The sequence below is a fragment of the Vulpes lagopus genome, chromosome 5, assembly GCF_018345385.1.
Source record: "Vulpes lagopus strain Blue_001 chromosome 5, ASM1834538v1, whole genome shotgun sequence".
Classification (NCBI taxonomy): domain Eukaryota; kingdom Metazoa; phylum Chordata; class Mammalia; order Carnivora; family Canidae; genus Vulpes; species Vulpes lagopus.
In genome coordinates, this window is record NC_054828.1 from 82,459,037 (window position 1) to 82,480,399 (window position 21,363).

Here is a 21,363-nt window from a genome sequence, read left to right on the forward strand (position 1 = left end):
GGTTTTCCAGAAATGCATCCATTTCTTCTAGATTGCCTGATTTGTTGGCATATATTTTCTCATAATATATTTAAACAGTCGTTTGTATTTCTTTGGTATTGGTTGTGATCTCTTCTCTTTCATTAGTGATTTTATTATTTTGAGTCTTTTTTCTTTTTAATAAGACTGGCTGGGGGTTTATCTAATCAATTCTTTCAAAGAAGCAACTCCTGGTTTTGTTGATCTGTTCCACAGTTCTTCTGGTCTTGGTTTCATTGAGTTCTGCTCAAATCTTTATTACCTCTCTTCTTCTGCTTGGTTGAGGCTTTATTTGCTGTTCTTTCTCCAGTTTCTTTAGGTGCAAGTTTAGCTTGTGTATTTAAGTTTTTTCCAATTTTTTGAGGGATGCTTGTATTGTGATGTATTTCTCTCTTAAGACTGCTTTTGCTGTATCCCAAAGATTTTGGATGGTTGTATCTTCATTTTTATTAGTTTTCATGAATCTTTTTAATTCTTCTCTAATTTACTGGTTGACTCATTCATCTTTTAGTAGGATGCTCTTTAACCTCCATGTGTTTGAGTTTCTTCCAAATTTCTTCTTGTGATTGAGTTCTAGTTTCAAAGCATTGTGGTCTGAAAGTATGCAGGGGACAATCCCTATCTTTTGGTATCAATTGAGGCCTGATTTGTGACCCAGTTTTTGGTCTCTTCTCGAGAAGTTCCATGTGTACTTGAGAAGAATGTGTATTCAGTTGCATTTGGGTGGAATGTTCTGTATATATCTGTGAAATCTATTTAGTCCAAGCTTTCTTGGAATGCAACATTCAACTGGCATCCCACGTAAGGGAGTTAGAACCTATCTCTACAGTAAGTGTGGTGGCACATTGGAAATGTACTTTCCTTAACTGTAAGAAACAAGCTTTCCTTGAATGTAACTTTCAACTAGTCTTTCATATAAGGGAGTTAGAACCTATCTCAGTGAAAAGTGTGGCAGCGAAATGGAAATGCAATATACTAAAGTCTGAGAAACAACCATTCCTTGAAAGCAACATTCAACTAGCCTCTCACATAAGGGAATTAACACATCTCTCAAAACTGATATGGAGACATTCTGGAAATGTGTTGTACTTAAAGGTGAGAAATAAGCATTCCCTGAGTGCAGCTTTCCACGACCCTCTCACATTAGGGAGTTAGAATGTATCTCAAAAGTGAGTGTGGAGATGCAATGGAAAAAGCAATATACTCAACTCTGAGAAACATGCGTTCCTTGAATGCAGCTTTCAACTAGCCTAAGGGAGTTACAACCTCACATAAGGAGTTAGAACCTATCTCAACTGTATGTTCGGAGGTGCAATGGAAATGTCCTTAATTCTTTGAAACTAGTGCCCCTTGAATGTAGCTTTCAACTAACCTCTCACATAAGGGCATTAGAACCTCTCTCCAAGTACATTTGGGGGCACAATCGAAATGTGCTGTAATTAACTCTGAGAAACAAGCCCTCCGTGACTGCAGGCTTCAAGTAGCCTCTAATGTTATGTAGGTAGAACCTATCTCAACAGTAGGTGTTAAGGTGCAAAGAATATGGGCTGTACTTAATTCTGAGAGACAAGCGTTCCTTGTTTGCAGCTTTCAACTGGCCTCTCACACATGGGAGTTAGAACCTCTCCCAAAGTGGGTGTGGAGGGGATGGCCCTTGCACTTGTCTCATCCTTGAGAAGCAGCTGGTAATGGAACAGGTGGTGACTTGCTCTGAGAGGGGACCATTGCCCAGCCTCTACTGTCAGCTGTCTGCCCCAGTCTCTGTCCGCCAGAAGTCTGAGCAGAAAGAGAAGCCCTAGTTGAGGCAGAGGTGCTAGTCTGGCAGAGGTACATTTGCCTCCTCTCCCTTCTGAGCTCCTGACCTGTTAGTCCCTTTCCCAGAAGACAGTTCCTCCCACCCTGGGAGGGATACTCAGCCACCAGGGCTTGAGAGTGGGTGCCAAAACATGCAGTTTCTCCTTGTTTTCCAGGTTCTTCTGTGAGGCTCAAGGCTTGGCAGATAGGAAGTCACAACTTTAGAAAAATTTTTATCCATTATATAGATTTTTGTATGTGTGAAATATTTCACTAGAAAGAAATGCACTGCCTACTGAATACTGCTCAGCAATGGGCAGGAGCTAACAGACATGCCACAAACTTGGATGAACCTCCAGGGAACTGTGCTATGTGATAAAAGCTTCCGTGTAGATCACATTCTTGAAATGACAAGATTTGAGAAATGAAAACGTGAGTGGTTGGCAGGGGTCAGGATTGGGGGTGGAGGGAGGGAGGGAGTGTGAATACAAAAGGACACCTTGTAGGAGCCTCACGGAGAGAGGACTGCTCTGTATGGCAACTGTGGTGGGAGGTACTCCCCCCTACAATTGTGACGACACTATACAGAACTAAACACACACGTGCACACACACATGGAAGCAGGTACAGGGAAATTAGAAAAATCTGAGAGACTGATAGATTACGTCTGTGTCAATATCTGGATGTGATATTGTGCCATATGGTTGTGCAGGATGTTACTAAAGGGGGCCCTGGGATGGCTCCGTAGTAAGGTTCACAACTGTGTGTGAGTCTACACTCATCTCAATAAAAAATACAATTATTTATTTTTAGAAAAGGAAATATAATTTGATAAAAGGGGGTGTTAGGGTTCCCACATTTGTGTAAAGGCAGGGCAGGGGCCTGGAAGAGATGAGGCTCCCCCTCTACCCCTCTGCCCACCACTCCCTTACAGTGGAGGGACCTCTTCCAGAGGAGGCTTGTTCTGGAAGCCTCCGATCTCAGGGCTGGTCTGCATAACCCACTTTACCCTGAGTCCTTTGCCCTTCTCTTCTGGGACATAGAATATCCATAGCTCAGAAAGTTCTGTTTCCAGGGCTTTAGCTGGGTGCCAGAGAACAAATCCTGATAAAGGAATGGGACAGGCTGGGGAGTGGAAGCCAGTGAGACATATCCCCCTGGCTGTATGTGTCACAGATTCCCTAGAGGAGGGTCAGCCTCCCAGCCCACCCTCTGCACACACTTATTTCTGGGTTTCCTGCTGGACCACAGCATCAGGGCAGGTAAAAGTTGGTGCAGGGTCAGGTGATGAAATTTGGAATTCCATGATTTTTTGAGCATCAGTGGCCTAACCCATCATGACAAAAAGCATGTACCAACGGCTCTTAATTAACCAAGAATTAAGGCAGTCTGGTAGAGTGAAAAGACTTAAGAGTCAGAAAGAACTAGTTTCAAACCTCAGGTTGGCCTTCTGTGAGGCCCTTGACCTCAGAGTATTTGGGACTCTATAAGATGGGCTTTATCTTCTGGGTGTTGTGTAGTTTAGGTGACATGATGCTCCTTTTTCCACCCCCCTAAATCCCGGAAGCAGCAGCCTGGAGGGGGAGTCCAGGGTAGGAGGAAGGAAACCTAAACCCCTCTGAACCTGACAAATGGACAGGTTCTAAAAATCGCAAGAGATGGAGACTGGTTGGAGGCCCAGATAGGAAAACTGGGCATCTCTTGGCAGCTGCTGTGGCCTCCACTCCTGGTGCTGGTGCTGCTGCCTGCTGTGTCACCCTGGCTTTCAGATGCAAATGTGGGGAGCTGCAAGAAGGCTGAGTGTTAGGTCTTAAACTGCAATCTGGAATGACTGAGCTCACCTGTACTGGATTAGATTAGAAGCAGAGGATTGAGAGAGAAATTAAGCTCAGTTGTAGGAAAATAATTGCAGCGTTGCCTCTCTGAGTTTGTAGTCGATAAAAAATGAACTCACTACACAGGTATACATTTTCGCATATGTACTTCGACACTGATACACAGAGAGCACAGATATCTCACACACATAAAACACATACGCCCACTGTGTGCTGGTAAATGTTTAACTGCCAGCTTTCTGGAAAATAACAACCACCTGATTTATAGCAGTTACTGTTCTGTGTTGTAAAGATTCCCACTATGACAATTTTGAGCTACGACATGATATCACCTAATGCGAGTCAGAAAGATGTGCACAGTTAGTTTTTTGTGAGCTAGGGCGAGCTGGTTCCAGCCTAACACCGCAAAGTTACATTTATGCATCTATGTATCTGCTCCAAGGTGCCTAAGAATCCAGGAGGATTGCTTGGGTTCCTTTAAGAATGGAAATTCTAATTCCCATTCTGTACCTACACTAAGTACAGAAAAATGCATAAAGATATTATCTCAACTACATGTGCTTGTAAACACTTTAGTCATTTAGAAATCTGTACAAGTTCAAATATGTACATAAATTTATACACATCTACATATAGATGCGGATAAGAGAAAACATGCATAGAAACCACACATAGATACCCACACACTCAGGAAGAGGGAATAAACCAACCTGATTTTGTGGGGTTGCTGCACTGGCCTAAGACCCCACACCTTCAGATCCAGGGGCGGGAGATCAGAAGATCACACTATTTATATTTATAATCAGTGGTCTATACTTTTTCCTGCACTCTGTCTCTCACACCCCTTCTCTCATCTTCTGGTTTTTCCTGGTAGCCCTGCACGTAATTCCAGTCTGCAAGAGCTCTATCTATTGCCATACAGCTACCAGCCTGGGAGTCCCATCTTTCTTTAGTATGGCAGCCCCTTACCTCTTTTCTTTCACTTCAGGAAAGTCAGCTTCATCTTCTGTCTCAGTCCTTATCCCAGACCAAGAGGGAGAGGTCAGCATGACCCCCCTTCCCGCCCCCACTTGGATCCTTCCTCCTGACCTCTGCTTTGTCCTATCCCTTATCACTTTCTTGATAATTTCATTCTTGCCTGGACCAGCCTTCTAGATGTTTCCCCCCTGCTCCAGGCTCTTCCCTCCCATTTGTCCTGCTATAAGGAACTTGTCAGATTGATGATCCCGAGCACAGTGCTAAGGTCATGCTTGTGCTGGCAACTTCCCAATTCAGGACAGATTAGGGCTGGATCCCTCTGAGGCCCCTTGACCACTTCTCCAACTCTTGCTTCCCCAGGTCAGTTTCCCTTCTGTTTTTCTCCTAACTTCTTTCTCTCCTCAATCTGTTCTGCAAATTGTCTCTGCCACAGAGTCTGCTTGCTCCCTTCTTTAGTTCACAGTGGGGGCATTTACTACCTCTCATGACTGTGATATAGTGCTTTATAGTTTATAAAAACTCAAAACTATTTATGAACCTCTTGTGCCCTGTACCAAGGTTAGCCCGTGGAAATACAATGAGTAAAAACAGATGTGGTTGTGCTTTCATGAATCAAGGCAACATAACCTGGGACCTTGGGCCCCAACGTCCTCTGACCCAAAATCAAGTGGATTTGGGAGGAAAGATATTTTCCTGCTGTCCCTTCTACCTGCCCCACTCCCCCACCCCCAATGGAAATATGGCCTCCCTGGGGCCACAGGGGCAAAGAACGCAAGACAGAGAACAAGACTGTGGCTTGCAGAAGAGGACTTTACCAACCACAGGATCATCACAGGGGCAGCTGTTGGGATGTTGCAAGGCATTACAAAGGGCCATTAAACTTTAACAAGCTAAATAGAGGTTACCGCTCATGTGTATTGCAACATCTTTATTTCTTTCCTGTAGCACACCCACAATGAAGAACATGTATCTGTGTGAACCTATGCTAATAGCTTTGGTTTCAGAGCCTCAGCTTCCTCACTTGTTATGGTTAGAAATCTCTGATATTTCATGGAGCTGTTAAAAGAGTCAAACAAAGAGGTGCCTGGGTAGCTTGGTCAGTTGAGTGCTTGACTTTTGGTTTTAGCTCAGGTCATGATCTCAGGGTCAAGACATGGAGCCCCATGTTGGGCTCTGTGCTTAGTGCAGAGTCTGCTTGAGATTCTCACTCCTTCTACCCCTCCCTACCAAATAAATAAATAAGTAAAATCTTGAAGTAGTCAAACGAGATAAAGTACATGAAAGAATTTTATAGAACTATAATGCACAGAAATAACAGAAATAAAACGAATGAATCACTGAAGTAGTAATGAATAAAAGTTTACTCTGCATACAGCAAGAAGACAGTTTTACAATGCAGGAGCACTCAAACCAAAACATGGAATGAGGCTCAGAGATAGATTGTTATAAAACAGCTTAATTAATGACAAAACAGTAATTGTTTATTCTTTGCTGTGATTGGTTATTGTGGTATCTAAATGGGATATCTCTCAGCTGGATGGGGGACCCCCAAGTGTGGGGCAACGATCCAGTGGAAGTTGGTCATGCATGACAGGTAAAAGAATTCACCTGCAACAGAATAAGGGCGATAGTAGTTTATTGAATACACCATAAGGGAGTAGCAGCAGGACAGCAGAGGAGAGGCTGTTTGCAACAAACCAGTGGGTGGAGGCTGTTTTTAAAGAGGGGAAGAGGTATGGCCACATGTGGAAATCTTCCTTTTTGGTAACTGTGCCTGGTTTTAAATAGCTCATTGGTTAGTTAGGGCCTATGGTGGCCCAATGGGCCTGTCTGTATTGAGCCAGGTGGTCCCTTGAGCCCTTTCTACATTCTATCAATCAAGCCTGTTTGCCTAAAAGCAGCCTGTACAGTTACAATATTAAAGTCTTCTTAAGTGACAGGGAATTGGCCAGTGGTTACCTCTTATAAACCTTAGGTAACAGTTCACATTGTGCTTATGATATCTAGAGGCCTAAGCAACGAATGACCCAGGTCAAGTTAGTCTTGCAAAAGTAGCTACATGAAGCCTTGTTTGTATGACTAGACTGGTTTTGAGGACTGGTTTTCAAGGCTGATCTCTACCTGTTAGCTTATTTTGCAGTGCTGTTACTTTACAATCTCAAGTGTGCTAGCTACATTTCACATGTTCAGTAGTCCCATATGGCTACTGTGCTGGACAGCACACAGTACTTAGTAATATAAGTAAAAATTAGTTAAAATCTGTGTAGTACTTTAAAATCTCCAAAATTCTTCTGATACTTAAATCTTGTTGTTAGTAGGTGGATGTTTATCATTTCCATTTTGTAGAGGAGCAGCAGAAGCAGCAGCAACTGTCTATAATTCACCCAAAGTCATCAGCTGGTAAATGGTGAGCTCAATCCTTGTCTTTGAATCTGGGCACTCTTCTCTTTTGCTTCCTTTTCTAAACAAGCAGTACAAAGGAAAACTTTATCATACATACAGGTCCCAAGGTTCACTGCACTAGTGTGCAAAAAGACACAGCCCTTTCAAAATCCACCTACAATCTCCTCCCCTTTAAAAACCCTGTCAGTTTAATCCCACCAGAGTCTGAGTTCTATTATTCTAAAAACATGTGTGTTGGACTAAGTACCTTCCAGCTCAGATGTTCTACAGACGTATTTGACACAGGTGGGCATAAAACATATCCTGCCTCTCTCTCTCTGATATTCTCTGTGACTTAGTGAGTTACTTCAACTATCCTTGAGGGTTACATTGTAGTGTTTCAAGGACCCAAGTAAGTAAGACCTGGGGTAAAGACTCCTCTTCCAGTCTAAAAGAGCACGCATGCGCCGAAGGTCCACACCAAAACAAGCACGCCCAACTGGTTATTAGGTTAAGAAGCTACTAGCCCAGGGTTTCTCTAAAAGAAGATATAAAGTACCTCTATCTACTAAGGGATGGGGAGCGGCCAGAGCAGGGACCAGGCCAGTTTGAGAACTGTCCTGCGAAGGGCTGGTCCCTAAGGCTGAAGTTCCGGAAGAGATGCCAAGAGCAGCTGACCGCCCCCCTGGCCTGAGGAGCTGCCCCACTGTGGGCCCAGAACAGCCTGGAGCAGCCCGCGGAGGCTCGCAGGAGCTCCGGCCTGGCTCCCCAGCCCGGCTAGTGATTCCCCCACTTCTCGCTCCCTTTCCCAATTCCCGTGTAAGGAAGGAGAGTGGGATGGCGGCTGGGGGGCAACAAAAGGTTTCTAATCTCCCCCCCCCCATACCCTGCACAACGAAGGGAACTGAGCGAGTGCTAAAAGCCGACCGCCCCCTTTTCCGGTTGCAAGGACAGGCTTTTCCTTTCCCAGCCCTATTCCAGTTTCTCCTGGTCATGCATATTCCGCACAAGGGCAGCACGGGGTCTGCGCACCTGCGACCTTTGCCGTCGCCGCGCAGGCGCTGGGCGGGAGAGCCTAACCTCGGACAAGCCCCGCCCCCACCCGTGCGGGGAGGGCCGCGCATGCGCCCCGCGCCCCTTACCCACGACTACGCGACGAGGAGCAGCGCGCACGCGTGGGGCGGAGCTTCCGGGCGCGGGGGGAGGAGGCGGCGCGCAGTGACGTGTCCGGCGGGGTGGAGCCGGGCTCCCCTTCTTGCCCGTCTGCTTGGGCTCCCTTCGGCCCTGAGGCGGCGGGGTCCAGAGGTGCGGGGTGCTCGGCCTGCGGGCACCCGCCGTCGGCGAGTCAGCGGGACGGCGCGGGCGTCCTCGGGACGGGCGGCGGCTGCAGCGGCCTGGGCATGGCGGCGCTCTACGGGGGTGTGGAGGGGTGAGTGCGGCTCGGCGGAGGGCCCGGGAGCGGCCGGAGGCGAAAGGAGGGAGGCGGCTGCCGGGCTGCGGACCTCCCGCCTTAGGCTGCGGCCGCTTTGCGCCTCCGGGCCGCGGGGCTTCGCGGGGCTTCGCGGGGCTTCGCGGGGCTTCGCGGGGCTTCGCGGGGCTTCGCGGCGGCGCGGGCGCGCGCGTGTTTCGGGGCGTCGGCGGGCGCGCGGCCTCGCCCGGCGCGGGGGCTCCTCTGTCTCGCGGCGCCAGCGCTCCACCGCCCCCGCCAGCTCTAGGAGCTCCTTTTCGTCACTCCGGACCCCGGAGAGAGTTTCGCTCAGCACGTGTCCGGTGTGAAGTTGCTGGACCGAGGGTGGGGAGTGGGACTGTGCTTTGGGCACAAGGGGGGAGAGGGGGGCAAGGGCCTTTGCCAGAGGGCTTCTGGTGGCTACCACAGCTGCAGCCGGAGTCCTAGCCGGTCCCGAGTCGGCAACCCCTCCTTTCTCGTCAGCGCTCCAGACTCCTCACGCTAGATGGAACCCTCTGTCATTGTTGCATTCTTCCTTCTTAGGAGCCTGTTTGTCGGACTTTTTGTAGTACTGCTTCCCCGAGTGACTTTGGGCAAGACTGCTGCCCAATCTGGGCCACATTTACCACCCGTGTCTACTAAGAGGGATGAATGGGATGGTTGCCACGTTGCCTGCCAGGGAGAGCGTTCTGTGAATCTGGGAGTGTCGAAGCTGGGCACGATGGAGGTGGCTCTTGTCACAGCCTGGGCACTTTCGAATCTGAGATTGGGATTACTCGTAAGGCAGCTGTATCTCACTGCTGACTCAGGGATCCCCGCCCCCCCCCCCCCCCCATGGCTTTCCTTTTTTAAACATGAACTGTTAAGGTTGATCTCCCCCATCCTGTATCTGTGGCGCTTTTTAAAAATCAGTACAGAAGCTTGTGCTCATCCCTGTTATATTCATGTGTAAGACCTGACCCCTCTTTCTAGCTTGTCAAGAGATTGTTTGGGTCATTGCTGCCTCGTGCATTAACGACGTCCTCAAACTTCTTGTCATCTTTGAGTTTGATCAGCAGGTCTTTAGTGTCCTCCTCTGATACTCCCAAGAGTGCTGATCAGTAAAGAAACATACACCACACCCCCACAAACCTCCCTCCAAACTACCATTTGCCCCAGTAATAAGCATTTCACCATTTGGTTGCTTACGGAAGCATGAATTCTCCCTGCCCTCTGATCAGTATTTCTCCCAAGGGTGTCTTGAAGAACTTGGCAGCTGGAGCTGGAGCTTGAATGAAAGACAGCTTTTAGCTATTGTGAAAGAAGGGGAGACATGTGCCATTCCCTTTAGTCACGTGTGCTGAATATATTGGCCTGTGCCAGGCATGAGAATGGATAAATGATACGGAGTTTGGCTCCTGGAGCTTGTAGTCAAGTGAGAGGCAGACAACTAAGCACTCTTAACCATACTTTAGGAGTTATGGGGGGACTGATGTGGTTTGACCAACGGAGCTATGGCAGTAGGCTACATGACAGAGGTTTCAAGGATTGGTGGTAGAGAAGTAAGGTCTTGCAGGATAAGTAGGACATCACCAAGGGAAGCCGAGCTGGACCAACATTTCAGCCTGGTAACACATCAAACCAAACCACAGAAGTGGTTTGGGAATTGGGTTTGCGGAAGCTGTCACCATCACACTGGGCTCTGCCTGTGACAAGGTCTACACAAGCTTAGCTGTCTCTGCAGGTTTGTCTGAGCAAGACTGAGTGCCCTCTTGTGTTCTGTAGGGGAGGCTCACGGTCCAAGGTCCTTTTACTCTCAGAGGATGGGCAGATCCTGGCAGAAGCAGATGGACTCAGCACAAACCACTGGGTAAAGACCACACTGAAGGACCAGTGGGTTTGGTTATAGTTTTATTCCCTGTAACTCCCATTAAGATGGTGGTTGGGGCTGTAACTACAGTTTGTAGGGGCAACACGGGTCATGCAAGCCTTTGTAACTCCTGCTTCCCTTGATTGGGGCCAGCTAATCGGGACAGACAAGTGTGTGGAGAGGATCAACGAGATGGTGAACAGGGCCAAACTGGAAGCAGGGTTGGATCCTCTGGTCCCTCTACGAAGCTTGGTGAGTCTGGGGTAGAGTCTGGGAATAAAGGCACAGAGAGAGACAGACAGACAGTGATTATGACTAGATCAGTCTGTGCCAAGACCTTGAGGGCTTGGTCTCTGGTCTAGAAACAGATAGTCTCACCCATTCTTTTTTTTTTTTTTTTTTTTTTTAAATTTTTTTATTTATTTTTGATAGTCACAGAGAGAGAGAGAGAGAGGCAGAGACACAGGCAGAGGAAGAAGCAGGCTCCATGCACCGGGAGCCTGACGTGGGATTCGATCCCGGGTCTCCAGGATCGCGCCCTGGGCCAAAGGCAGGCGCCAAACCGCTGCGCCACCCAGGGATCCCAGTCTCACCCATTCTTATGGCTTCGGTTATCACCTACAAGCCACAAGGATGGAAAGAGCCCAGGGCTTTGGAGAGCCACTGAGACCCTGCTTTGAATCCCAGTTTTGTCTCTCAACATCTGCGAGACCCTTAGCCGGCTGCTTATCTCCTCTCAGCCTCTGTCTCATTTGGACAGTGCAAGTAACAGCTCCTTCAGTTGTTGGGAAAGAACAATGACATCCCAAAGTGCTTAATATAGAGCCTGATCAATAAGCACTCTTCAGCGTTAGCTGTGATGCTTAGCTCAGACATTTCTCTCAAGTTGCTGTAGCTCTGACTATCCCCTGGCCACAGCCTCAGTGACATGTTCTGTAGGCACAGCTAAACCCCAGGTATTCCAAACCTAGCCTGCCTCCTCCACTTGCTCTTCTGCTTGACTTTTTCCATTGAGGGTGCTTTTGCCCCTCCCACACTCCAAACCTGGCATTGTTGAATCCTGTCCCTGGGTTCGTTCCTAGACCAAGTTCTTGCAACCGCAGCCTTCTGATGGGTCATTGTGTGGGGCGGAAGGAGGACTGGAGCTGGATAAGCAGGGTGTGCCCAGATGGAGAGAGGGGTAGACCCCAGGAAGGGAGGGGGTCGAGAAAGGAGCTGGGTCTAGGGCCCTGTTCACTCACTTGCTCACATCCCACACGGCCTAGGGCCTGTCCCTGAGTGGTGGGATACAGGAGGACGCATTGAGGATCCTGACGGAGGAGCTGAGGGACCGGTTTCCCCACCTGAGTGAAAACTACTTAATCACCACTGACGCCGCTGGCTCCATCGCCACAGCTACGCAGGATGGTGAGGAGGAAGAATGAGGATGAGGTCGAGAACTGGTTTTCTTGGGGAAGCCCCTTAGTAAAAACTGATGGAGCTTGTCCTGCAATGTCTGGAAGGCAGCCTCCAGCATTCCCCGCCCTCTTTCCCTATTCTTTTTATTGGCTTAAATCCCTACCAAAGCAAGAACTGGACAGAAGGGGGGAGGGCAGAACGGTGTCTTGACGGGAAGCAGGAAGAGTCAAACCCAAGACTCCACTTCAGAGGAAGGAGCCTCTGGGGCAGTGTGGTAACGAGGCTGGCTGGGAGAACAGTTAAGGGCTAAGAAGAACATGGCAGGAGCTCTGTGATAGTGTAAAAGGCCTTGGTAGCCTGAGATGGGCATTTGAATCTCAGCTCCTGTTTTGCCAGCAGTACCATCTTGGAGAAGTTAGAGAACTCCCTTCCCCATAAAATGGGGGTGACTATATTCACAAAGGTGGTTCAGGATGTTGAGTGAGTATCACTGTGCGAACAGGATCTAGCACAATCCTTGGTTCATAATAGGTATGGGGAAGGCAAGTAGTCACTAAGCTGGGCAAGGAGACAGGCTCGTGTTCCTCTCTGTCTCCCAGAGGAGGGCTCTGTGTGGATTGGAGCTCCATGCCGGGCCTTGGTCGCACTGAGCCTCCCGTGCCCTCTCCCCAGGTGGGATCGTGCTCATCTCTGGGACAGGCTCCAACTGCAGGCTCATCAACCCTGATGGCTCTGAGAGTGGCTGTGGTGGCTGGGGCCACATGATGGGGGACGAGGGCTCAGGTGAGTTCATGCCAGCTGGGGCCTGGCTTTGAGGCTCAGGGCCTTGGACCCTTCCTGCAGCTCCCCATCTTCCTGTCCCCTGTCACCAATCCCTTGGGGCTGTCTGGGGACAGCTCCTAAAAAATTGTTCTGAGTCCAGGATAATAACCAAGAACATAGGGATGCAGATGGAGGACTAGCGGCTAACCTTGGTCTGGAGCTGTGATTTGTATCCAGGTTTAGATTCGCATATTTGTTGCCTACTTGTGTTGATTTTTGGAGTCCTTAGGGAGAAATTGACCCTATGAAGGCTAAGGCCATAGATACCAGGACATGCTGGACCAGTCTGCTAATAGGAAAGGGGTATAGAAACTCCTGCATGACCTCATTATAGGTAGCAGGAGTACATTTTCATAGGGGCCCTTGGGGCCAGCTCATGGCAGTGACTCCAGTGGTCTTTGTGATAGCCGACTGACCTTGTCTTTACTGTTGTGTAGGAGCTGGTGTGATCCAGCCACACCTGTGGTCTAACCTCTAGCTTTCCCTTTGCGGATCGGTCAGATACAGTTGAAATTGGGGTACCTTAATTTGCTGTAATATCCAGGCTGATCATTAACCTGTCTGAGTTTCCTTATTTGTGAACTCGGGGACTGCCCCATCTTCTTAGCCCTCTCTGCCTTCCACAGCCTACTGGATTGCACACCAAGCAGTGAAAATAGTGTTTGACTCTATCGACAACCTGGAGGCAGCTCCTCATGACATTGGCTACATCAAACAGGCGATGTTCAACTATTTCCAGGTACCTCCCTCTGCCTCTGGTAAACAGGCTCCCCTGGGATGGGACAGTGGGATACTGAGCAGGAGTGAGTGTAGGAGAAGAACTAGGTGAGCTGAAGTTGGGGTAAATTGCGAGTCAGAGCTGGAGGATGGTGGAGTTCCAGGTGAGGACAGGATTCATAATGATGTGAGTGATACCTATACCAAGAGGATGCCAGGTATGAGGAATGGGCAGGTTGGGGACAAATGGTGAGCTACGGTGCATTCTTGGGTAGCTAGACCCTGCTGGAAAATGAAGGTAGATGCCATTTTATAAGGCCCCAGTGAGATCAGGAAGCAATGTACTCAGACAGAGACAGCAGGTAAAGGTTGAAGAGGTGCCTTAGACAGCTGCTTCTGGCCTGTATGAGTGAGGGAGGAGAGGCCATTAAAGAAGCGGATAGGGAGACTTCTCCGGGAGCTATAACCTCCAACCCAGGGCTTTAGGGATCAACTTTCTTATGTCTGGGCCATGCTTACTTGTGGGGGGTTAGGAAACAGCTGTCTTTAGCTGAATCTGAGGTAAAAGGGGAGAGGATAAGGAAGGTAAGTCTATTCTCTGAGTGGGAGGCACTTTAATGAGCTGGGGATGGGCTCAAGGACAAAGATGCTGGAAGATAGGACCTGTATTTTTAAGGTTCAGGGATTGATTGAAGAGGAACTCTCGCCAGGGCCAAGGTGAGAAATAGGGAGGGACCAGGAAGAGAAATCACTTTTGATAGCAGTTGCCATGGAAAGTACAGTTAAGCTACCCTGACCCAACAGGTTGGTTCTACACCCCGCTGATATGTCTGCCACTCCCTTTCATCCTTCAGTCATTCTTACAGTCATTCAAAGGATGAAATGAGATCCTGTGTGCAACGGGCTTACATATTGCTGTGTGTGCTCACATTGTAGCCCCCCCCCCCCCCGTCTTCTACATCAGTGGTGTTCTCTGGGGAAACACTGGTCCCTCAGGACCTGCAGAGACAGTTTGTTAGGGTGAAAGGAGGACCTTCCATGGTCAGAGAAGTTTTAGAGAAACAGATTTCTCAGTTCAGGACTTCACAGGGCCTTTAATTTGCTCATGTGCACTGTGTCTCTGAGAGTTGCCATGTGCAACCGTCCTTCAATTCCTCTCACCAAAGAAATATTTTCAGGAGCACCTCAGGGAACTACAGAACACACTTTGGTGAGTGTACATCTGTGCTCTGCTGGATGTATCCAAGCTAATGTGCAAGGAGCAATGGAATCCATGTGGGAAAACAGACAACTTCTCTCAAATGAGAAATCTCAAATCCTTGTGTTCTCTAGAACTTTAAAAAAGCAAACATTATTCCAGCTTCTCAAGCAGAGACACTGGGAAGGTCAACTTGGGTGGGCAGACTGGGCATTTGCCCTGACTTCCAGTGACTTTCTGTGCCCTTGCTCTGTCTCTCAGGTGCCAGATCGGCTAGGAATCCTCACCCACCTGTATAGGGACTTTGATAAATGCCGCTTTGCTGGGTTTTGCCAGAAAATTGCAGAAGGTACTGGAGGTGGGGCAGGGTTTTGTTTGGTTTTGTTTCCCAAAGACCTCCCTAATTGGGGGATGGAATGGGATTCACTTGGGAACTGGAAGCTAGTTTCCCTTTGCCCAAGTGACTTTAGTTCTCTGCCACGGTTCTCTGCACCTTGGTACTGGTAGGCCTTGGAGTGGAGCCAGAAGGACATGTGGTTTGTATTGACAGTTATTTTATATTCTCTGTGTTTTTGTTATTGACAGCTGTCAATGGCTTGTGCAGGTTCTATGTCTGTTTCTGAGAAATTTAGGAAGCAATTGTCCTTTGAGCAAATCTATAATTAAAAAACAGCCACCACCAATGATGTCCAGAGAACTAGGAGATCATAGAGAAGTTCAGCATATCCAGTTGGGGGTCAGGAGAAGCTAAACTGTATGGCTTGCTTGTCTGCAGTATAAGGTTCATACTCCCTTCATTTGGATTCCTACAGCCTCATGGCGTGGTAGGTCCCTCTTAGACCTTGCTGGATGGAGGCCCTTTCAGAGCAGAGCTAGGGAGGGGCTGGCCACCAGCAGACAGTTGGATAGGGGGGTGGGGTGGAGCAGGAGCACCAGCCAGCTGCTCAAGTAGGGTCCCCAGAGGTGAGAGACCTTCAGGGACAGGCTCGGAAACTCTGTGTAAGCTGGGGTACAGACTGGATGCCACTGTGCTCCTCTAGTGGGGGCTGCCCTTCTCCTGCACCTGGAATGAGCCATCTCCATACAGGACACCCCTTCTGGGGTGGAAGTACTGGGTGGGGTCGGGGCAGTAAGGATGGAGAGACAGCTTTGGGGGCTTGCTTACCTATATGGTGTGAGGTGGGCAGACATTCGAATTTAGACTTTTGCTAGCCATAGGTGCTCCTCCTGTTGCTGCCCTGCGACAAAAGGAGTAACAGTGGACGGACAGCAACCTAGGCACTCACCAGGTCCACCCGCCCCCGCCAACAGGTGCTCAGCAGGGAGATCCCCTTTGCCGGTTTATCTTCAGGAAGGCTGGGGAGATGCTGGGCAGGCACGTGATAGCAGTGCTGCCGGAGATTGACCCGGTGAGTCGAGGTGGGAGGTGAAACCTGGATGCTGCTGGGCCAGATTGGGCTCTCTTGTCAGGGATGAGGCTATCCTATCAAACTCCGTAAATGGGGCAGCCCTGGTGGCTCAGCGGTTTAGCACCACCTTTAGTCCAGGGCCTGATCCTGGAGTCCCAGGATCGAGTCCCACATTGGGCTCCCTGCATGGAGCTTGCTTCTCCCTCTGCCTGTGTCTCTACCTCTCTCTCTCTCTCTCTCTCTCTCTATTTCTCATGAATAAATAAAATCTTAAAAAAAAAACCTCCATAAATGGGGCACAATTTTAAATGAACTTAGGGTATGAGAAAAATTCTGTACAAAGTCTGTAGCACATAAAGTTCTTCAGTCCTGCACCTCCCCACTATGACCTCGGCAGCCTGTATTCATCTGTAGTAAATTGGTTTAACATGGTGCATGTTTCCAGCCATTTCCCTCCCTGCTGTTTCCTTCCTCTGTATTGCTGCTTAACCCTTTTTCCTTTACATTCTCTCCCTTGGCTTATGAATCTGTTTTCCTCTTTTTTCCCCTCTTTTCTTCAGCCCACCTTGGCTAGAGGTAGAGGAACAGGGAGAGGGTGGGCTGGTCTTCAGAAACTACGCACTTCCACGCTGGAGAGGTTTGGTGGCCCCGTGTCCATTTCTGCTTCCCTCAGGTCTTGTTCCAGGGGGAGCTGGGCCTCCCCATCCTGTGTGTGGGCTCTGTGTGGAAGAGCTGGGAGCTGCTGAGGGAAGGTGAGTACAGGGTGGGTAGGTGGGGTACCCAGGAAAAGCTGCCTGCCCCAGGGAAGCCTTGGGACCTGGGCAAGGCCTTGACAGGCCACAGCCCTCAGTCGGTCAGGGAACCTTTCTGCAGTGTCCCATCCAGCTTCCGCACACTCTTAAAGTGATGGTCTTTTTAAAGGATTTATTAAATATGCACCACTTCTTAAAAATCAAGGATAAACTTCCTTTGAAATTGAAGCTTCTGACCAGAATGTGGTGACATCTCTAGTCAGCACAGTTGCAGACAGAAGGAAAAAAAGGCGCCTTCTTTCGCCCTTTCAGTGTTGGTGTAGGTAGCTGTGTGGTTTCCATTAGACATTCTGAAGTAGTTGGAGGGACCCCATTGCTTCCTTGGAGTTCCCGGCGTTGGGTGCCTAGTTGCTGCACGCTCCAGTAGCCCATGGCTGTTACTGGGCTCATGTACCCTGGTGCCCTGCCTGTTAGAGATTTGGCATGTGGGCCCCTTGAGGACCTGCACAGGAATGCCCCAGGGCCTGGGCCTCTCCTTTCCCTCCCTGTCTTTGTCCCACCTTCTCCTGGTCTAAACCACAGGGTGCTGGTCTATTCTCACCTCGGCCCTCTGCCCTCTTTCCCTTCAGGTTTCCTTCTGGCGCTGACCCAGGGCCGAGAGATCCAGGCCCAGAACTCCTTCTCCAGCTTCACCCTGATGAAGCTGCAACACTCATCTGCCCTGGGTGGGGCCAGCCTCGGGGCCAGGCACATCGGGCACCTCCTCCCCATGGACTACACTGCCAATGCCATTGCCTTCTACTCCCACACCTTCTCCTAGGGCCTGGCCCTGGCTCCACGTCTCCAAACCCATTGGACACTGGGTGCTGGAAAGGAGGAGGCTTTTTTTCCTTCTCCTTTTTTTTTAAAAAATGGAAAACACATATGAAAGAAAATAAATGCACTTTATCTACTCTTCAGTTGGATTGTGTTATCAAGCATGCTTGCTGCGTACATCCTCAGCAGGAATCCCAGAGAGCCTGATCAGGGATGTCTAGAATTCAAAGCCCTGTGCCCAGGTGCTTGACCTATGGTTTGCAATCTGCTTGCCATACAGTTGGGCAGATAATTCACGTGTGCTGTCTCTCCCCATCAGCTCCCAACATTAGCATACTTCTATGCTGTGCCGCTCCCAGGTAAATATTGACCTCAGTTTCTCCTGTCAAAGTGGCTAATGATTCCTACCCAACCATTTGTAGTGGAACTAAATGTTCTCTATGGAGAGTAACCCTAGACATATAGGTCACATCCTCTCCTTCTGATAGTCCCCAGTAGGATTTAGGAGATAGTACCATTCTGGTCTGGGAGAATGACCTCACTGGCTTTGGTACTTCTAGGTAAACAGCACATTTTGCAGTTTTTTCCCTCATGAATGAGTTTTTGAGAAGTTATGAAGATGGTTGAGATACAAGAAAGCCAATTAGACACAACTGGGTGGCCTCCTCCCTGGTGACTTCTACCCTGGCTCTGGCTATGGGTATGACATTTTGCATTTGTTATGTGACACGGAATGATGAACATGATGTTCAGTGAAGAGCAAACATGATTCCTGTCCTCTAGATACTGTTTGGTAAATACAAGCCCAAAGCTTCCTGATGTGCTTACTTGGTGAACTGAATTCAGAGTCTTGATCCACCATGGCTGCCTCTACAGGTGTTCAGAGTGTAAGCCATTAGAGGGCGTGGAACATGTACATCAGTTATTCTAGATCTTGTTTTTGACTAAGATTTTTGTTTCCTCCTCCATCAGGTCTAAGTTAATAGATCCAAGGAGGAAGTGGAAATGTTCATTTCTACCGAATCACCTTGGGTGATCTGTGCTGCAGAGATCCGAGATCTGCACTTTTGAGGGAGGTCTACCCTATAGCTTTTGAGTTCTGATTAAGCCCTTGAAAAGGTCTTGGATACTTGTTTCTCAAGTCAAATGACACTTCTTCCACAGTGTAGAACAGCGTGGCAGTGGCTCTCTTCCATCAGCCCTAGCCCAACACATAAAGCCAGGGTTTTAAGCAATAAGAATTCAGCCAACTCCCTTCTGAGGAGACAGCCAGCCATCTTCTCATTTCCTGTGGTCCAAACCAGTAGGGCCCAGCTCTTAGCAAGTCCCACATATCTTCTGGTAAAAAGTTTGCAAAGAGAAGGAGGACATAGAGGAGGTGTCTTTGCTGTATCTCACAGTCCTAAGAACACATACTAATGTGCAGGGAGCTTTGGAGAAGTTTGGTTTTTGTTTTTTTAATATTTATTTTAGTGAGCACATGAATGAGAGGAGCAGAGGAAGAGGGAGAAAGAATCTCCAGCAGACTCCATGCTGAGCACAGCACTTGATGTGGGGCTTGATCTCATAACCCTTGAGATCACGACCTAAGCCAAAACCAGGAGTTGGCAGCTTAACTGACTGTGCCACCCAGGTGCCTCTGAAGTTTTGTTTTGTTTTTTACAGATTTTGGCACCATGAACAAGAAGTATTTTTGGATTTAGAATCTAAAACCTCATTGGTGGAGAGATGATAAATAGAACATAAAGAGTTTACATTCTTTAAGAATCTGGCTATCTGGTAAGCACTGGGTGTTATATGTTGGCAAATTGAACTTAAATGTAAAAAGAATCTAGGCATCTCTCTTCCTTATCATTGTTTAGGCTCTACTGTTGGAGTGGGACAGTGCAAGTTTTAGAGCTGAGCAAGGAGCACATCTAGGTTGATTTTTTAGTCCTAGCACATAGTACTGAATAAACGTTAGTTGAAAAAAAAATAAAGGCAATGGGGTGCCTGGGTGGCTCTGTTGGTTGAGAGTCTGACTCGAGATTTCAGTTCAGGTCATGATCTCAGGATTATGGGACTGAGCCCCGAATCTGTGCTCTGTGCTCAGAGGAGAGTTTACTTGAGATTCTCTCTCCCTCCTTTTGGCCTTCCCCCAACTTGTGTGTTCTCTGTCTCTTGAATAAATCTTAAAAAAAAAAAAAAAAAAAAAGTAATATTAAAGACTACAAGGTCTGAGGTGTTCCTACTTCCTTTAGTGAAAGATGTGATAAAGTGGCTTATTTTCCAGTTAGGCTGTTACCAGAGGTTGCAGTGCAGAGTCATGTGATTTTTGATGAGTTTCTCCCCCTTTCATTTAGACGTTCAGTCTCCTTCCCTAATAACAGGAGCAATTAATGGGATTCCATACTATCAAGGCATTGGAGATGAGCTTTTAACAGCCCTGTGACAAAGCAAGAGCCTGGAATAAGAACTGGACTCAAATGAAGCCAGCACTGCTTTAATCTTACCTGTGTGATTTCATAACCAGCACAGCCTCATCTGTTGTTCATTCAGCAAACACTGAAATGTCTTATGGCTGTGATGGGTGCTCTGAGGATTAAAAATGGGTACACCCTTAAACACCTTACACCAACTGAGAAGTTGGCAAAAATTTATGGAACTACATGTTTACAGTATCTGCTTTTCTATATTCTACTTCAAATAAGTTTAATGAAGTGGGTTTTTTTTTTTTTTTTTTACTTTTATTTATTCATGAGAGAGAGGCAGAGGGAGAAGCAGGCTCCATGCAGGGAGCCCAACATGGAACTCAATCCCAGGTCTCCAGGATCATGCCTTGGGCTGAAGGCAGGCGCTAAACCACTGAGCCACCCAGGGATCCCCTAATGAAGTGTTTGAAGTGAATGAATACAACATTCACATCTTCAAGGATGTGAACAGTTGAGGCCCTATGTATACATAATTACAGTTATCTCAAAAGGTCTAATAGGTCAGCTCAGCTTCCTGCTCCCTGTCAACCCCTTGTTTTTAGGAAGCAGCACTCAAAGCAAAACCTATGGGCCATGGTCTGGTCCCACAATCTTTCTGCCACATGCTGAAGCTCCTCAGAGAATCACTGGGAGGTTCAAGCTAGCTGTAAACTGAATAAATATGAATTACCAAACATCCCCCACAACAGAACAGATGATGTCTGCTTGTTAATCCAGTAGCTCTTGTACCTAGGACAGTGCTTGGTACCTAGCAGGCTCTTAAACTTGTGCAGTACTTGAAAGGCAGATTCATAACCTTTACTTGTTTTCTAGATAGGAGTCCATTTTTCACCTGAAGCAGGAAGATATCAGCTATCCAATTTCAAGTCCAAGGATTTCCTGTTACCACCTTGTCCAAAGCTGTACACATTACTGTGCTCATTAGTGCCACTATGTATTGAACACCTTTCTTGTGCTAGGCAGTATTTTGAAATTTAATTCAGTCTAATTTTCACAGCAGTCCTAGGAGGGAGGTGTCCCGTCTTTATAAATAAACTGAGGTGCAGCCTGAAGGCACTAAGAAAGTCTTGGAGGTGGGATTCAGGTCTGCAACTTCCAAACCAAAGCTTCTACTATTTTGTAACACTATTTAGAGTGGAAAGCGATGCAACTAAAACCATGCTCCATCTGGAGACAAAAATCTCTCACTAGGGGCTCGTGGGTGGCCCAGTCGATTAAGCTCTCTTGATTTCAGCTCGGGTCATGGTCTCAGGTTTGTGAGATGGAGCCCTGCATCGGGCTCTGTGCTCAGTGGGGAGTCTGCGTGAGTCTTTCTCCCTCTCCTTCTGCCCCTCCTTCTGCTCTCTCCCTCTCTCCCCATAAATAATGTTTTTTAAAAAAGAACCAAAAACCTCACACACACCACACATACCGTCCATGCACAATGATATATAATCACCCAACCTTAGGAAAAACAGTACCACTGCCGGCAAGCAAA

General features: G+C 48.0%; 1 protein-coding gene across 2 annotated transcripts; it reads left to right on the top strand.

The window, feature by feature from the left end:
- The first annotated feature begins 8,221 nt into the window (after window positions 1–8,221).
- NAGK (N-acetylglucosamine kinase) lies at window positions 8,222–17,558 on the top strand. Of its 2 annotated transcripts, none has more exons than XM_041755472.1 (10): window positions 8,222–8,436; window positions 10,219–10,303; window positions 10,457–10,555; window positions 11,569–11,710; window positions 12,374–12,484; window positions 13,150–13,262; window positions 14,700–14,787; window positions 15,750–15,847; window positions 16,408–16,599; window positions 17,229–17,366. In XM_041755472.1, exons 1-9 carry the CDS (start codon window positions 8,408–8,410, stop codon window positions 16,591–16,593), a joined length of 951 nt encoding a protein of 316 aa, XP_041611406.1. In that variant the 5' UTR covers window positions 8,222–8,407; the 3' UTR covers window positions 16,594–16,599; window positions 17,229–17,366. The 2 variants fall into 2 exon arrangements, with proteins under 2 accessions (XP_041611406.1, XP_041611405.1); XM_041755471.1 differs by having other exon boundaries at window positions 8,226–8,436; window positions 16,521–16,599; window positions 17,229–17,558.
- The last annotated feature ends 3,805 nt before the right edge of the window (window positions 17,559–21,363 follow it).

Coding starts and splice junctions, on each gene's coding strand:
- NAGK (XM_041755471.1), top strand. CDS start 8,408: ATGGCGGCGCTCTACGGGGGTGTGGAGGG. Junction 8,437..10,218: donor CTCTACGGGGGTGTGGAGGG/GTGAGTGCGGCT, acceptor TGTGTTCTGTAG/GGGAGGCTCACGGTCCAAGG. Junction 13,263..14,699: donor CGATGTTCAACTATTTCCAG/GTACCTCCCTCT, acceptor TCTGTCTCTCAG/GTGCCAGATCGGCTAGGAAT.